At 56.7% G+C, this 17,496-nt stretch overlaps 1 protein-coding gene across 1 annotated transcript in view; it reads left to right on the top strand.

The window, feature by feature from the left end:
- The window catches only part of ATP2B2 (ATPase plasma membrane Ca2+ transporting 2), a 167,873-nt gene that overhangs the window by 135,557 nt on the left and 14,820 nt on the right, over positions 1-17,496 (top strand). The window contains exons 13-18 of the mRNA XM_061128845.1: positions 127-368; positions 1,699-1,933; positions 10,842-11,021; positions 11,219-11,306; positions 13,705-13,811; positions 14,453-14,644. Coding sequence (XP_060984828.1) covers positions 127-368; positions 1,699-1,933; positions 10,842-11,021; positions 11,219-11,306; positions 13,705-13,811; positions 14,453-14,644 — 1,044 coding nt within the window. The remainder of the gene's footprint in view (positions 1-126; positions 369-1,698; positions 1,934-10,841; positions 11,022-11,218; positions 11,307-13,704; positions 13,812-14,452; positions 14,645-17,496) is intronic.

The following is a 17,496-nucleotide window of genomic DNA, read 5'->3' as shown; positions in this document are numbered from 1 at the left end:
GTCTGGGATGCAGAGGCCGGAGAGTGCGGGAGCAGGTGGGGGCAGCCCCACGCAGCCCCACACAGCCCCGCCGCCCTGCAGTGCCCAGGTGGCCGTCCCAGTGAGCCCCCCTGCCTCTCCCCGCAGCCCCCGGAGAAGGACGGTGCCCTGCCCCGGCAGGTGGGCAACAAGACGGAGTGCGGCCTGCTGGGCTTCGTGCTGGACCTGAAGCAGGACTACGAGCCGGTGCGCGCTCAGATGCCCGAGGAGAAGCTGTACAAGGTCTACACCTTCAACTCCGTACGCAAGTCCATGAGCACCGTCATCAAGCTGCCGGACGAGAGCTTCCGCATGTATAGCAAGGGCGCTTCGGAGATCGTGCTCAAGAAGTGAGTAAGGGAGCCGCGGTCTACGCCGGGGGCGGGGCTGGGGGCCGGGCCGGGGCGCCTGGGGTCTCGGGATGCCCAGCATCCCAGCCCCAAGACCACCTGAGCAATCCCTCGCCCAGGGCTTTTGCTGCTGTTTCCTCTTAAATGGAAAAGGCACTGGTGCTGGGAAAGATAGAGGGCAGGAGGAGAACGGGGCGACAGAGGATGAGAGGGTTGGATGGCATTATCGACTCAATGGACCCGAGTTTGAGCAAGGTCTGGGAGATGGTGGGGGACAGGGAAGCCTGGCATGCTGCAGTCCATGGGGTCGCAAAGAGTCGGACTCGACTGAGCAACTGAACAACCTCTTAAATGTTCATGCAGAGAGTCCTCCCACTTCCCCCTCTAAGTCACTGTCTCATCAGGAAATTCTCCTGATTGTCACCGTTGGCGCCCCCTCCTGTCACTTCTCTGAGCGTGGAGTTGGTTGACAACACGATTTTCATTGTTAGCTCCAGGTGCCAGAAATAAACTCGGAGAACTAAGCAAGTCAGGCCCCCTCGCTGCACCCCAGTTTTCCCATTTGTACCTTGAAGGGGAATCCAACCCTTATTACACATTAGAATAGCCCCAAGGAGATTTCTAAACAAACGAATGAACGCGGATTCCTGGACTTGCTCGAGACAAACTGAATTGGAAGCTCTGATGTGAGGCTCGAGGTGGGGATTTGTTCAGTGCTCCCCCAAGCCATCTTGATGTGACCGGTGGGGTCAGAAACCCCTCGCCTAGGTTTTATGCCCTCTGAAAACCATTTTAGCTGTGAAACTACCTTTTCAGATGAAATCTTGTGAAAATGAAACAAAGTAGATAGGCTCTTGGAGGATGGCCTGAGGGCAGATACAGCAACCAGGCCGCCTGATTTCTTTTTAGTTGGTCCTGATTTCAAGTTCTTCCCTGGTAGCTCAGCTGGTAAAGAATCCGCCTGCAATGCAGGAGACCCCAGTTCAATTCTTGGGTTGGGAAGTTCCCCTGGAGGAAGGCATGGCAACCCACTGCAGTAGTCTTGCCTGAAGAATCCCATGGACAGAGGAGCCTCACGGGCTACAGTCGACAGGGTCGCACAGAGTCAGACATGACTGAAGCAGCAAGCAGCAGCAGCTGATTTCAAACCTGCCTGGGGCCCAGTGGCCAGGACTATCCCAAGCGTTATGGGAGATGGACTGGACGGGCCCTGGATGACCAACCCTGGCCAGTGCAGGTCATCACTTGGGGTGTGGGGGTGAGCTCCGAGCCCATCGGCAAGAGGGTCCTCGGGCCCTTGGCTGCACCTGACTGACCCCCCCTCCTCCAGGTGCTGCAAAATCCTCAACGGGGCAGGTGAGCCTCGGGTCTTCCGGCCCCGAGACCGGGACGAGATGGTGAAGAAGGTGATCGAGCCCATGGCCTGCGACGGGCTCCGCACCATCTGCGTGGCTTACCGCGACTTCCCCAGCAGCCCTGAGCCCGACTGGGACAACGAGAATGACATCCTCAACGAGCTCACCTGCATCTGTGTGGTGGGCATCGAGGATCCCGTGCGGCCCGAGGTAGGTGCCCCACCATAGCACCCCAGGGAGGGGGCGAGGCTGGGCATCCAGCCTGCTGCCAGGTGACCTGGCATATGCCACCTCCCCCCTCTGAGCCTCAATGTCCCTGCAAGGCCCACTGGGTCTCCTCTCCACCTTCTCCTACACTTTCAGACTACTGAGACCAGCGAAGCCACGCTTGTCTGCTCGGGCCCCGGGGCAGAGCCCACAGCCTGGCAGGCAGTGTCGCTCTGCCATGGGGTCTGTCCTGGAACCGTCCACCCGATCACCCAGAGACCTTCTCTATGGGGCTCCAGGGACAGCCATGGGGGCCGCCCTGCCCTGGAAGCCTCAGAGGAGTCAGGATTTCCTGTCAAAAATCCACAGGTCCCAATTCCAGGGTCCCTGCAAAGGAGACGCCCACTAACAAAGGTCACCGCACTCAGGAAGACCGCAAACGTGGGCATCCCCTTCAGCAGTTTAGAGTTCTCTGCATGCAGACCAAGGTTCCCAGTTAATTTTCCCTAGTGATGCAGCGGGCAGTCCGCCTTCATCAGGTTTCCAGGGCAACAGAGCGGGAAAGTTAACTGAAGGTCACATTCTCAAGCCGAAGGGAAGGAGGGGGATGACAGTACCCCTCCCCACAAAGGCCGAGGGAAGTGATGCAACAAGTGCACCTATTGGGGTGCTCGGCTGACAGTGGGTCTTCAGTCTCCTTTAGCTGAATCTGAATTCAGCTGGGGATTTGCGAGGTTGGGGGAAGATGGGACGTGCGTGCTCAGGCTGGAAAGGGGGAGTGAGAAGAGGAGAGAGCGACCTTGAATCACCAACACACCACTGTGGGCAGGCAGAACACACTCACTCCCCCCGGAGCCGGAAGTGGGGGCAGGACCCAGGAGGGGGCGGCCTTGGCTTCCTTGGGGACTAACCCCGCTGCTGGGCCCAGATGGGCTTTGATTGTGGGATTTGGTGATGGCCCCTTGGGAGTGTCACTGACCAGGGTTCTTGGCCCCCTTAATCAATAGAAATTGATACAAGGCCAGACAAGACATTCAGGTTTTATTGGGGCCCCTGCTACAGCAGAGGGGAGCAAGAATAAGTAACAGGTTCCATTAGGGGGTCTGCCCACCCTTTGGTGGTGTTCTGAACAGGGGGCATGCGCAGTACCCTGCTTTTGCTCCCAACTCTTCCAAGTAGCAATAGGGTTCTTTTGGTCTTTTTTGTGTCTTGTTGTCTATAATTTGCCCCAGCTGGGCACGCATGCCGTCATTTGTTGTCCCTTATAGTTTCTTTTTGTTTTATTTATTTTTGGCTGTCCTGGCTCTTCATTGCTGCGTGCAGGCTTCTCCTCGTGGTGGCTTCTCTCGTTGTGGAGCGCAGGCTCTAGGCACTTGGGCTCAGTAATTGTGGCACACGGGTTTAGTGGTCGCATGGCATGTGGAATCTTCCTGGACCAGGGATCGAACCAGTGTGCCCTGCATTGGCAGGCAGATTCTTAACCACTGGACCACCAGGGAAGTCCCCTTATGGTTCCTTTATATCCTGTTGCTTGAGGAGATGACTGCCCAGGTGCTAAGCCTGCAGCAAAGCGTCCCAGGTTCCAGCCGGTCTCGGGGCCACCTTCCCCCACCGAGGGTAACTTCAGGGTGCCCCACTTAGCTTGTCACCATCCTCGGGGGGGCCTCTGGCTGTTCCCTGCTCTTGGAGCCTCCATGTCCCCTTCTTTCAAGTGAAGCTCCTGGCCGCAGTGTTGTAAGACTCTGCATTCCAAAGACCAAGTGAAACCCGAGGGTCACAGACGTGGGCTTTCACACTTAGGCAACAGGGAGATGGGTCAAAACTGTGAGTTTGGGCATCAGACAGACCTGGGATTCTGAGTCCCTCAGCTGTGTGACCTTGGGCCAGTTACATAACGTCTCTGAGCCTCCATCTCCTCATCCAAAGACTGGGGATAATAATAGTATTCTGAACACACACACACATGCCTCCTTCCTCCCACCAAGAGCCTAAAATAGCAAAGGCAGTTAGTGCCTCTGGGGCTTGGCACCAGAGCCCTACGCATTTGCCTTCAGCCTGGAAGGCAAATCTCCCTGGACACACGGCCACTTACCAGTCTCCCTGGTAGAATGCCTGTTCATTACCAGCTGCTAATGGGATCAGGCTTTGCTGTGATGTGTTATACCCTTACAGGCAACTGAGAAGCACAGTGCGTAAAGCTGGCCTGCAGCTCCCCGGGCCTACCCGTCCCCAGAGCCCCCTCTGGCCCCCATGCCCGAGCTCCTGCCTCATCACACTGAAGTGGGGTGGAAAGCAGCATAGCACACACCATATGCTATTTTCTGGTCGTGACCCCCAGTGATGAGAAATGTATTTTATGTCAGGACTCAGCAAACACACACACTAAACCGAAATCCGACTCTCACAAAGTAATGTGATGCACTAAAGTATTTTCTATTCTCTTCTATCTCTTCCTTTCTTTTTTTAAACACTGGTCACCACCCACAAACCTGATTTCACAACCTACTAAAGGGGCAAGACTCAAGGTCTGAATGGCTGACCTAGTCCAACCACCTTCCCACACTCCCAATTTGCAGAAGCAAACATGGAGACCCAAGCAGGGCCAGTGAGGTGCCCACAGTCTCGCTGAGTGCATCCAGGTCTCCTGCCTTCCTGTCCGGAGTCTCCTCCTGGGGGCCACAAAAATGAGAGGGCAGGTAGCTGTGGGTCAGCGGGGTAAGAAGAGGAGAGAGGGCCTGAGAGGGCTGAGCGGGGTCCCTACTGTTTTCTGTTGACACGAAGAATATCCAGAGAAGCTGGCTTCAGGAGCAGACTCTGGGAGTGGATGTGGGCTTCCCAGGTTGACACCAGTGGTAAAGAACCCACCTGCCAACGCAGGAGCTATAAGAGACTCAGGTTCGATCCCTAGGTTTGAGAAGACCCCCTGGAGGAGGGCATGCAACCCACTCCGGTATTCTTGCCTGGGAAATCCCATGGACAGAGGAGCCTGGTGGGCTACAGTCCATGAGGTCGCAAAAAGTCGAGTGCGGCTGAAGCTACTTGGCATGCACACATGCATGCTGTCCACCCAGCAGGGCTGGGAGCACGGTCAGCCCGCGCTGGAGGAAGGGGGCCTGGTCCCAACCCCAGCTCTGCCACTAGCAAGCTACTGAGGGAGGCGTACCCTCAATCAACACAGCCTGTGGTGACCTCTGTCTGCCCTGGGCTCACTCTGGGATGTGGATTTAGAAGCTGGAACTGTGCTGGAAGGAGGGGGCTTACTGGAGGGAAGTGGGTTCTCATCCCGCCCCTGCTGCTCCTTCCCATAAGACCTCCCATACATCGCTGCCCAGGGCCTCAATTTCCCTATTTGAACAATGAGGAAGTTAGACATGCATGTGTGAGGGGCATAGCAGGGTTACTGGCGATACTAGTGAGAGTGTTGAACCTCTTCACCTGTCGACTCAGCAACTCCCGTGAGGCAGGGGTGGGACGCAGGGCCTGAGGAGACCAGTAGGTATGGGTTTTGATTTATTTGGGTATTTTAGGCTATGTGATTTATGGAGGCAAATTCAACAGGTTCAATAGCACAGACAGGGCGAAGGTGCCCCCATGCCAGCCCCAGACTCACAGTCCCCACCACAGAGGCAGCCACGGTCACCAGTTTCTCAGGTTAGGGTCACGTGTGGGTGTGCTAAGTCGCTTCAGTCGTCTCCAACTCTTTGTGACCCCATGGACTGTAGCCTGCCAGACTCCTCTGTCCATAGGACTCTCCAGGCAAAAATACTGGAGTGGGCTGTTGCACCCTCCTCCAGGGGATCTTCCCCACCCAGGGATCAAACCCACGTCTATTATGCCTCCTGCATTGGCAGGTGGGTTCTTTACCACTAGCTCCACCTGGGAAGCCCCCATCCTAACCTTTGGGAGGACTGTCTCTGCCTACAGTGAGAATGTTTGTGAAAGTTCCCAGGACAACCGCGAGGCTGGCCGGAGTGAAGGGCCCCACCCGGACCACATCTAGGGTCCTACAAGCCTGGTCAGATTCGTTTGCAGCTGCTGCAGGAAAAGAAACTCTGCGTCCCTCAGTTTCCCCATCTGTCAGGGGGAGAAATGCTCATTACCTTCCTCCCTTGAAAAGACAAAAGACAGAACATATTAAAACAGGCTTGCCAACCGCCCCCCCACCCCCAAGGCACAACCACAGTACATTTTCCAAGGCTGATGGAAGCCAGTGAGGATACAGCCGTCAGGAGAGCCACGGCTGGAGATTTGCCGTGTTATCCGGGGGCGTTTGGAGCCCTTGGAGTCACAGACGACTGCTGTCACCAGAAACAACAGATGTTTTAAAGCCTTTATTTAATGAAAACAGGAAGCACCCATTTCCTGGCTGGTTTTCCTCCGCGAGAAATATCGAGGATAATTTTAGTGAAAGAAGGAATTTTTTTTTTTTACAGCTATTGTATCTATGGGGAAAGCACATTTCAACCAGATTGATGCCTCGGGGCTTGAGTCTTTATCCTCTCTGCATCTTCCCTGCCCAGAACAGTTAGATGTTCCTTAGCTGTGCGTCACATAAATGAATGAGTGAGGCGATAAAAGGAAGGGCTAAGCAGCTGCAGGAGGCGTCCCATTGAGGTGGAGAGGCCCAGGATGGCTCCTGAGCGGAGAACGTTTCATGTGCAGGATGGAAAAGATCTGTGAGAACAGAGATTCAGGGAGAGAGGGCATCCCTGGTGAAGGGGACCACACAGGAAAAGGCAAGGAGGTGGGACGGGATGCTGGGTGTTTGGAGACTCTTGAAAACCCAAAATGGGTTGCTTTTCCTTTAAAAAAAATTTTTTTTGTTTCAGGTAGACCATTTTTAAGGTCTTTATTGAATGTTACAATATTGGTTCTGTTTTATGATTGGGGGTGGTTTTTTGGCCACGAGGCATGTGGGATCCTAACTCTCCGACCAGAGATTGAACCCACACCCCTTGCATTGGAAAGCCAAGTCTTAACCACTGGACCACCATGGAAGTCCCCCTCAGATTGAGTTTATGAGAGAACAGGTTGAGAAGGGAGCTTGGAGCTGAACTGGAGGGTTTGCACATGCCCGTCTATATCCTCTCACGTGGGTCAGCCTTCGAGGGACTTGAGTGCAGAGGTGTTTCATGATAACCCTCACTGACTGAGCACCTGCCCTGTGCCCAGGCCTCTGCAAGGGTTCTGTGTGGCCGGCAGCCCCCGCCTGCAGACCCACGGCCTAGTGAAATGAAGGGTGAGGGAAAGTGTAGATGCTTGCTTGGTGCATGACAGCGTGAAGCAGACAGGACTGAACGTGGCAAGGATGTCCAGTGTGGGGGGCACTGCTCAGAAAGGAAGCAGAGTATATCTCACGGTGGCCAGGGGTTTCTAGATCTGTCCCCAGTCCCCGCCCCGAGTCAAGGAAGGTCAAAGATTCCTAATATACCTGACCCAAGAGCCATGGTGCGGCGCCCACCCCATCCCACCACCCCAAGCACCTGTTCCCCCGCATGCTCCAGGTGCCCGCGGCACCCCACCCCCTCATCTGCACCCTCACTCTGCATCCCCTTCACCCCTCTGGAGCAGAAAGAGCAGACAAGGACGCCTGGGGTGAGGCGTCTCGCCAGCCTCCCCCACCCCCTCATCACCAGCATGCACTGGCCCCGAGCTTGGTGCCGTTCGCCTGTCACAGATTTCTGCGGCTGCAATGAAGGGTGGAAACTACGGTCCCATTTTACAGATGAGGAAACCAAGGCTCAGTGGGGAGCCCGGGCAAGGCCCAACTCAGCCTTTTGGTCCCTGAGCCCTCTCTCCCCAAAGCAGAGGTGCCTCCACTGCACAGAGAAAATCGTGGGGGGCCATACGAATTAACCTCCTCCTTTTTTCCCAGTCTGGCTTGTTAGGGTGAGGCTCAGATGGTAGGGATTCCACGCAGGCAAATTTCAGCTCCCTGAGACCATCTTGAAAGCAGAAGTCCTTCTAAAACATGGTACTCATCACCTCATTCCCAGTTCAGAACTTGCCATGGCTCCCAGGCCTGAAGGAGTGAGGCCCTGGTTCCCAGACCTTTGGGCCTCCAGCCCGTCTCCGGCTCCATGGCCACCGACTGGCCCCTACCTCTCACCCTCCCTCAGCCTCAGCCCCCCCAGATCACCTGCAAAACTGTCTGCAGCACCCTCCCTTTCTCTGCCTGCGCACCTCGTGGACAGTTCTCTGAAGCCAGAACCATAATGAAGTGGCTGTCTCTGCAGGCCCAGCATGGGCACAGAGCCAGGCATCCAAGCCTTAGTTAGTGTTGGCTAAAAAGAGGCAGTTTGAGCACCCCCTCCTCCATGAAGCTCTCCCAGATTTCTCCTCCCCACACACTTCCTTCTTAAGTAACAGTGCCCTCCTCTGTGCTTCCAGAACCTTCTGTACAGATCTTTACTGAAGAGTCTATCTCTGTACAAGAGAATGTGTCTGACCCAGAGTTGTTGTTCAGTCTCTCGGTTGTATCCGACTCTTTTGCGACCCCACGGACTGTAGCCCACCAGGTTTCTCTGTCCAGGAGATTTCCCAGGCAAGAATACTGCAGTGTGTAACTACTCTTTTATCTGAAAAAAAGGATTTTGTGAAAAGATACAATAGACTTGCTCTACCGTGGGGCAGTCGGCCTTAGGAGGGGTGAATGCCCTGTCAACATAGGCATGTAAGCAGAGGGGATGCCTGGGAGGGGATCTAGGCAATTAGCAGAGGGTCAGAGTCACCACCTAGAGTCCCTTCCAACTCCAAGTGCCTCTGAAACAACGAAACCTAAATTACTCCTTTTGGAGCTGGAAACAGATAAAGGTATGTTTTCCCAAAAGAACAGTGGCTCTTTCATGTCCTCCAGGGCAGGAGATAGCAGGGGGCTGCAGCCGGGTTACTGCCGTCATGAGGACATCAGTAAATTATGTAAACGGGATCTCGGACCTTCCACACCCCCACTCCCTCCAGCTCTGTAAAAAGAGGTCACACCTGCTCACGTGAGCAGCTGCCATGGCACAGAGCAGAGGCCTTGATCACATGGCCCCAGGCCCTGAGTGGGCACCAAAAGGCTCCTGCCCATACCCTGGAAACACACCCAGCGGTGGCCCACGGTCAGCGTGTCCCGCTCCAGCCCTTCCGAGGACAGGGAGAGCACTACCTGTCACCCCGGGACTGGCTTCTTAGAGAACTCGGGGAGCTGGAGAGGCCTCCCCAGCCTTGACCTGGACCCCGCCTCTCCAGGGCGTTTGTCTCTCCCTGACCTGCACGTTGAGGGCCTCCCAGATGGCTCAGTGGTAAAGAATCCGCCTGCCCATGCCAGAGGCACGAGTTCGATCCCGGTGTCGGGAAGATCCCCTGACGGAGGAAATGGCCGCCCACTCTAGATCCCTTGCCTGGGAAATCCCGGGGACAGAGGAGCCTGGTGCGCCACAGTCCATGGAGTCGCAAAGAGTCAGACATGACTGAGCGACTGAACAGCAGCAGCAACATCTTTGAATTCTCTCAAAGATGTGACTTGTCAGGGCAGGCAGGGGTGAACGCGAGTTCTCAGACCCAGGATGTGCAGGAGGAGGGGGCGTGGGATTCAGTCACCAGGTCTGAGATGCTAAAGTGCTTCGGTCTTTCAGTAGAGCTGGGTTTTCTGCCCTCAACATGCCCTCTCCCCCTGAAGAATGTTTGGCAGCAAATATTGCCTTCCTGTTGTGCGATTTGTCACAGCCCATGGATAAGAATCACTGGTTCAGTTGATCTGTGCTGTGTATAAAGGGCCACAGCAGCTCCAGGCTGGTTTTTTTAAGTATTTATTGTGTATTTATTTTATTTTTGCCTGCACTGAGTCTTCACTGCTGCTTGCCTTTCTAGCTGGGGTGAGTGGGGGCTACTCTCTTGTTGCAGTGTGCTGGCTTCTCCCTGCGGTGGCTTCTCTTGTTGCAGAGCACAGGTTCTGGGTGTGTGGGTTCAGTAGTTGAGACTCAAGGGCTTTAGCTCTAGAGTGCTGGCTCAGTAGCTGTGGTACAGGGGTTTAGTTGCTCCATGGCATGTGGAATCTTACTGGACCCGGGATTGAACCCATGTCCCCTGCATTACAAGGCAGATTCTTGACCACTGGACCACCGGGGAAGCTCCCAGGCTGGCTTTTGCATCCTAATTGCTGGACAGATCCAGAGCTCCGCATAGGTGGGGTGGGGAGTGAGGGTAGAGTGGGGATTAGAGGGCAGAGTTGGGGGGCTTGCTGGCTTCTGGTTGGCTGGGTCTGCTCTGGCCTAATTGGCCAGATATAAATCTATCATTATAGCAAGGGCAGTAGACAGTCCTTATTCTCCCAGGAAGATGTCATGTTTTACATGAAGCCTGATCATTTGCATTTATCTAAACCAGTGTCACACTATGTAAATAATATGCCCTAGAATGCAATGTTCTTCCCATGCCCACCTCCCCCCCAAAAAAACCCCAAAAGTACACAAATGTATTTAACATTGCATTTGCAGGAAATGTGCATGTGGATAAAGCAGGGACAATATCCTGTGCAATAGTGCAGTGTTCTGTATGCTGCCTGGGACCATATCCAAGAGGGTGTTTATTGCAGTGTTTCTTAAAGTTCTTGTCCAGGTCGGAATAGTCAATGCTGTCATCTTAAGAAGCGCTATCACTGTTGATAGGTGATGGCTGTCAGGGACACTGCAGAAAAGGATTGTGAGACCGCATCAGGGTTTAATCAGAGTGTGCTGGGATCGATTAACAATGCCTGCCATGGGCATAGGAAGGGAGGAGATGGTCTGCGTGCCATCAGTATCTCCCGGTCACGGTCACCTAGACCCCTTATCGTGGTGCTGCCTGTGAACAGGCTCTGGAATCCATGAAGGCAGGGAGGGCCTACCCGAGGTGCCGTCCGCTCCATGTCTCCTGCCCTCCCTCCCAGGTCCCGGAAGCCATCCGCAAGTGCCAGCGAGCAGGCATCACTGTCCGCATGGTCACCGGTGACAACATCAACACGGCGCGGGCCATCGCCATCAAGTGTGGCATCATCCATCCCGGGGAGGACTTCCTGTGCCTTGAGGGCAAGGAGTTCAACCGAAGGATCCGCAACGAGAAAGGGGAGGTACGTGGCCCAGCGCAGAGGGTCCTCGGAGGGTTGGGCTTGGCCGGGGGGCCAGGAGGCCCGGGCATGCATGGCACTCCAGCAGCCAGCCAGTGTGACACTCAGAGCCCAGGGGTCTAGGCCAGTCCCCTCCCTCATCTGGGCCTCGGTTTCTCTCCTCGACCCCACCGACCTGCCCCTTCCCCATCCCTTTCCAGATCGAGCAGGAGCGGATCGATAAGATCTGGCCAAAGTTGCGGGTGCTGGCTCGCTCCTCCCCCACGGACAAGCACACCCTGGTCAAAGGTAAGACTTGGGCGGGCCGGACAGTGCTGAGGCCCAGGCACCAGGCCTCTGGGGCCTCCCTGTCCTAGCGCCTTCAGCTTCTTTCCAGGATGGCAGCGGCTCCCGCCTGGGGTTCCTGAAACCTGGGGATGCCCTAGGAGGCCTGCCAGGGCCCACAGTGGCATGAGGAGGTGGTGGGCCTCTGGCCTAGGTCCTGTCTCCCATGGGCAGCAATGGAGCTGAGGGCTGAGGGGCCCACCGACGAGCTGATTTGGGTGGTATGTCTTTGCTAATGTTCAGTTTGAATGACTGGATACAGACCCCGCTGTTCCCATTTGACGCTGTCTTAACCACTGGGTCTGACACTCGGCCCCCTTCCTTTGCGTATGTTCCCAGTCTGACCCCACACCCTGTGAGTCTGAGAGCCTTGGCCTGCCTGGTCTCTAAGGACACTGTCTGACGTGTGTGACCAGGACCCCGGGCATGGGCTGCCCTGGGAACAATGATCTGAGACAGGAGGTGCAAAGCCAGTGTCCTTCCCTGACTCCCTCCAGGGGGAGGACACACCCCTCGCTGAGCCCATCTTGCTGGCCAGATGCGGGGCACTTTCAGAGTCACACAGGCCTGAGTTAAATCCCTGGCTCTGCCCCCTGCCCTGCTCTGTGGCCTTTGGCTAGTGTCCAACCCCAGGACTCAATCTTTCCATCTGTTGAATGGCCATAAGGGGAAGTTTTCTGACTGTGGTCAACCATAGGGTGTCTTAGATTCATCTTCCAAAGGTGCTGCCCAAAGACTTCAATGGAGGCAGACCTGGCCTTAGAAACACTGAGCCCCTGAACCCCAGGAGACCCCCCCAACCTGGCTCCATTTTTTATTCAATCACTTATTCATTCATTCACTCATTCTCTTGACAAATGTTTACTGACTATCTACTATGTGTCAGGCTCATCTCTTGGCTGACGTGGCCCTTCCCTCTTGGAATTCATGGCCAGGTCTCACCCAGTAGACATTGACTAGGTCGCTTCCCTGCACAGAGGCCACACCAGTGGAAGAGGAGACTGAGCAGGGCCCCCTGCTGGCCTCTCACTCCACCTGGGGATGGTGTCAGATCGCAGGCTGTGGAAGGTGGGATGGGGTCCAGGGGGACTGACCTGTGCTTCAGGCGGGACAGGGAACTACACTGTGAAAGTCCAGAGGGGAAGATTTCCAGGCACTTTCAAGGGGTGGGAAGAAGTTCAGCTGGCTGGGCCAGGGCCTCCAGTGGGAGAGGGAGACGAGAGGAAAGGGCTGGAGAAGGGACTCCCAGCCTCAGATCGCACAGGGCCTTGAACACGCGGCGGTGACCTGCACTGTTAGCCCAGGTGGTGAGCTGCAGGAGGGCCTTGATGGAGAAGCGGTATTTTAGACATCTCCCTCCCTGCTGCCAAGTGGAGAGCGGCCTGGAAAATGGAGGGACCGCTGGGATGATCCAGCTGTGAAAGGGAATGCCGGGGGCGGGCTGGTGACAGTGCAAGTGTGTGGGGAGTGGGAAGCCCTGAGAACTCTCTGTGGGGGGCAGGCCTGGCCCAGATGGGGTGGAGGAAGAAGGGAGACGGGAGTCCAGGACCCCTAGGTGTGTTCCTGCCTGGGAGCCTGCTGCGAAGCTTACCAGTGGGCAGCTCGGTGTCGGGAGTTGCACAAAAAGGGACAGATTTGAGGGGAAACGGATGCATGTGGTTTAGGAGGCTGGGCTGGAGGCCCTCTGACATCCCAGTGGAGATGGCCATGGAGTCAGGGCTCAGGAGAGAGGGCCAGCCTCGCTGAAGGCAATGGCAGTGTCTGTATGCCTCGTGGGGGTGGAAATAGAGGAGCCGCCGAACCCAGGTAACTCCCACCTGATCGGTGGGCAGAGGTGGCTTCTTTCACTCGTCCTGTTCCTCTGGCCCTCACTCGCTCAGTGACGAGAGCCACTGTCGTCTGTTCACTGCTACTTGCTAAAGGTTTTATTAAGGATGAGTATCTAGAGAGCGGTCATTAGCAAACGGCAGAGCCCAGGCCTCCTCGGGTGTGACCAGCCCCCCACCCCAAGCGGAAGATGCTGGGGAACAGATGGGTGGCCCCCCAGCCAAACCTGGCTCCCTTAGAGAACAGAGAGGCCCCTGGGGCTCGGACAGGGGAAGTGAGTTCAGCCAGGGTGGTCACTGCTGTGGCCATGGGCTGCAGAGAGCAAAGAGGACGCTGGAGAGGCAGCAGGCCCCGACGAGGGAGTGTTGGTTGCAGGCCCCGTGTCCCCTGCAGGTGCGGGGAGCTGGGATGAAGCTTGACGGAGTCGGGGGTGGGGGAGGGCGGTGGCAGGGCAGGGGCCAGAGAGGAGGCTGTGCCAGCCTGGGGCCCTCCCCGGGGTCCCAGGGCCCTGAGCACACGCCCGCCCCGCCCACAGGCATCATCGACAGCACGCACACGGAGCAGCGGCAGGTGGTGGCCGTGACGGGGGACGGCACCAACGACGGGCCTGCGCTCAAGAAGGCTGACGTGGGCTTCGCCATGGTAGGAGTGCATGGGGGCTAGGCGGCAGCTGGCAGGAGCCCACAGACAGGGGTTAAGGGGATGCCCGGACCACCAGCCTCCAGCGGCGGAGGCGGTGGGGGGAGGGTGCAGGAAGCCCAGTGTTTACTCTACCCACCCTCTGTCCACCTGGTGCTCCCAGAGGTCTTGAGGCTCAGCTTGGCCTCAAGAAGGGAGGAGAGAGCTTCCTGCAGTGATGGGTCTCAGGGAGGGAAGAGGATAGAGTGGAAGGGACCCCTTCCTGAAGGCAGAGGTTGGCCTCAAAGCTGGATCTTGAGGAGTAGGGGTGGTGTGTGTGTGTATGTGTGTGTGCATGCATGCACACATCCGTGTCCCGTGTGGTGCCTGGGTTCCTGGGCCGGCTGGACTCCGTCACTGGGAAAGGCAGCCTCCTGTCTCCCTGCAGCCAAGGGCTGACCAGCCTCGTTTGGAAAGGAGAGGGCCGATGTTCCAAGGCCTGGCTTCTCCCAGCAACCATGTGGGCAGACATGCTCCCATGTGGTCTGCAGTGCTGGGGATTCGTGTGTGTGTGTGTGGGTGGTGGTGGAGGGGTGAGGATGGTGCTGCTAGAGCTGCTTGCCTCTCCGGTCGCCCCACCCAGGCTCCTGTCCCCATCCTCACAGGGCATCGCAGGCACGGACGTGGCCAAGGAGGCCTCGGACATCATCCTGACGGACGACAACTTCAGCAGCATCGTCAAGGCAGTGATGTGGGGCCGCAATGTCTACGACAGCATCTCCAAGTTCCTGCAGTTCCAGCTGACCGTCAACGTGGTGGCCGTGATCGTGGCCTTCACGGGCGCCTGCATCACGCAGGTGGGTCCTCCAGGGGTGGGTGGGGTGGGGCAGCTGAAGCCCGGGGGAGAAGGGCACCACCCACAGGGACTGTCCCAGATTGTCACAGCTCCATGCCGAGGGCCGGGAATCACATCACAGAGCCACCCACATAGGCACCAGCCACATAGAGTGCAGGAAAGGAGGCTCAGAGAGGTGGCAGGACTAGCCCAAGGTCAGCCAGCCAGTGGAGATACTGGCCCTCGTTCCAGGAGGCAGGAGAGGCGACCCTCCAGGAAGGCAGGGCCCCTGGCCACGTAAAGGGCCAGAGAGAGGCCGGGACCAGACAGGTGGCCAGCTGGCATCGCGGAGCTGGCGTGGCCCTGGGAGCCCCAGCGCCGGCGTGGAGTGCAGCAGGGAAGGCCCGGGTGCCTGGGTTCCTGGGCTGGGTGGACTCGGTCACTGGGCGAGCAGGAGCCGGCCCCACCGTCACAGCCAGGCCTCTGGCAGCCCTGTGTCCTGCACCCCGTGGAGCTGGCAGGCGGCTGCCAGGCCCCCCAGCCTCACTGCTTCCTCACCCACCTCGTGCAATGGGGACTGTGTTGGTCCCCATTTCACAGAGGCAGAAACTGAGGCCCAGAGGAGGGGCCGGCCAGGCCCCTGCCATTGCTCCCGCAGCCTCCTGCCTCCCTGCGGCCAAGGGCTGACCGGCCTCACTTGGGGAGGAGAGGGAAGGCCTCTCCCAGCAACCATGTAGGCAGACAAGCTCCTGCCCACAGGAGCCCCCAGAAGCCCAGAGGCTCTGGAGGACAGAGGGGCCCATGGGGTACCTGTTCAGTTCAGTTCAGCCGCTCAGTCATGTCTGACTCTTTGCGACCCCATGGACTGCAGCACGCCAGGCCTCCCTGTCCATCACCAACTCCCGGAGTTTACTCAAACTCATATCCATTGAGCCGGTGATGCCACCCAACCATCTCATCCTCTGTCGTCCCCTTCTCCTGCCTTCAATCTTTCCCAGCATCAGGGTCTTTCCTAATGAGTCAGTTCTTCGCATGAGGTGGCCAAAGTATTGGAGTTTCAGCTTCAGCATCAGTCCTTCCAAAGGATATTCAGGACTGATTTCCTTTAGGATGGACTAGTTGGATCTCCTTGCAGTCCAAGGGACTCTCAAGACTCTTCAACACCACAGTTCAAAAGCATCAATTCTTCGGCGCTCAGCTTTCTTTATTGTCCAGCTCTCACATCCATACGTGACTACGGGAAAACTGGAAAAACCATAGCCTTGACTAGACAGACCTTTCTTGGTGCCTGTACCTCTGTCCTAGAGAGCTGTGTGGCCCAGGGAATGGTGTTCCCTCTGTTGTATTCTGAGCCCTTGAGGACACACATGGCAGCTCCCAACACCCCAGCCAAGAGTGAGAGCCCTGGGTGCAGGGTGGCTGGAGCGGAGGTGGGGAGGGGTGTCCCTTCTGCTCACCAGGCCCTTCTCTCCTGCTCCGTGGACAAGAGGCTCCCTCTAGTGATGGCTTAGGGAGGAACAGCCACTCACACCAAGTTTCTTGGAGACCACTGGTGCCACACGGGGAAACTGAGGTCCAAAGGGACTGTGTTTGCCTGAGGTCTTGGATTGAGTTGGTGGCAGGGCTGTGAAGGCCTTGGTGAAGATAGAGGGGCCCTGACCCCAAGGTGCATGTAATCAGAGGAGGCTGATGGGCAGGAAGAGGCTGAGGGGAGTGGGGAGCATGACTGAGTTGGCACGGAGGTGGGAGAGGTGGCCTGGGGGAGGGGAGGTGATAAATATCTAGGAGGTGAATGAGGGTGCAAGGTGTAGGCAGTGGGGCCTCCGGAGCCACATTGAGAGGACCAGGGGACAAGGAACAGCCCACCCCAGGCTGTTAGGTGTATAGGGCCTGTGGGCTTCCTGGAGGAGGTGTCCCACCCCTGGGCGAGGCTGAAGCCACAGGGCCAGGCCTGGGCTGGAGGGAAGGTGATGTGGGGCAACCACAGCAGGGGGGCAGGGCTGAGGAATGGGCCACAGGGAACACAAATTTAAAAGGTAGGGGAAGAGGGAGCTGGAGAAGGAGGAGTCAGAGAGAAGGGTGCCCAGAGAGGGGTCAGGTTGCAAAGTGGAGGCTGCAGCCAGATACCTCAAGGTTCAGTGAGATGAGCCTGGAAAATTATGCCTGAATCTGTGACAAGAAAGGTGCTGCTGCCCTTGGGGAAAGACGTTTTGGGAGATGTGGAGGTATGAGGAGAGGATGGGGGACAAAGCATGGGGTCTATACACCTTCAGGCAGCATAGACCACATGATAGGACTGTGCACAGAACTGTATGAATGTGTGATCCCAGTCTCAGCCAGGGAGACATGTGGAAGGATCCACCCCAGAACGTGGATGGCAGGAAGCCCATAAGTGGTGAGATCCTTGATGAAGTTTGGCTTCCTCTGTGCCTTACTTGCCCAAAGTTTCTACCTGGAAAACATTTTTTTTTTTTTTTTTTTTTGTGGAGTTATTGAGACATACAGTACTTGCTTCAAGTAAAGGTAAAAGGTGAAGAGAAATTGGGTGATGGTAAAGAGAAATTGGATGGTAGTGAAAAGGGGACAGGGTGCCAGGCACTGTTTGTGAGACAGGAGAGGCCTGAGTCATTGATTCATTGATGGTTGAAGGGAAAGAGGCAGCAGGAAGCAGGGCAGCTGGGGTCTGTGTGGAAGATGCTTGTGGGGGCTTTTGGCCTTAGCCTGGAAGAGAGACATGGCCAGTGGGGGCTGGAGGGGAGGGGTGAAGATGGCGGGGGTGTGGCTATATTTACAAAGCACAGGGTGTGAAGTGGTGGCCGTGATGCCTGGGGCTTGATTTTCTCCCTGGGGGAGAAGACAGCGCTGTGGAGGATA

Source organism: Dama dama, chromosome 24 (assembly GCF_033118175.1).
Source record: "Dama dama isolate Ldn47 chromosome 24, ASM3311817v1, whole genome shotgun sequence".
Lineage (NCBI taxonomy): Eukaryota > Metazoa > Chordata > Mammalia > Artiodactyla > Cervidae > Dama > Dama dama.
This window is presented reverse-complemented; position numbering and strand designations above follow the sequence as displayed.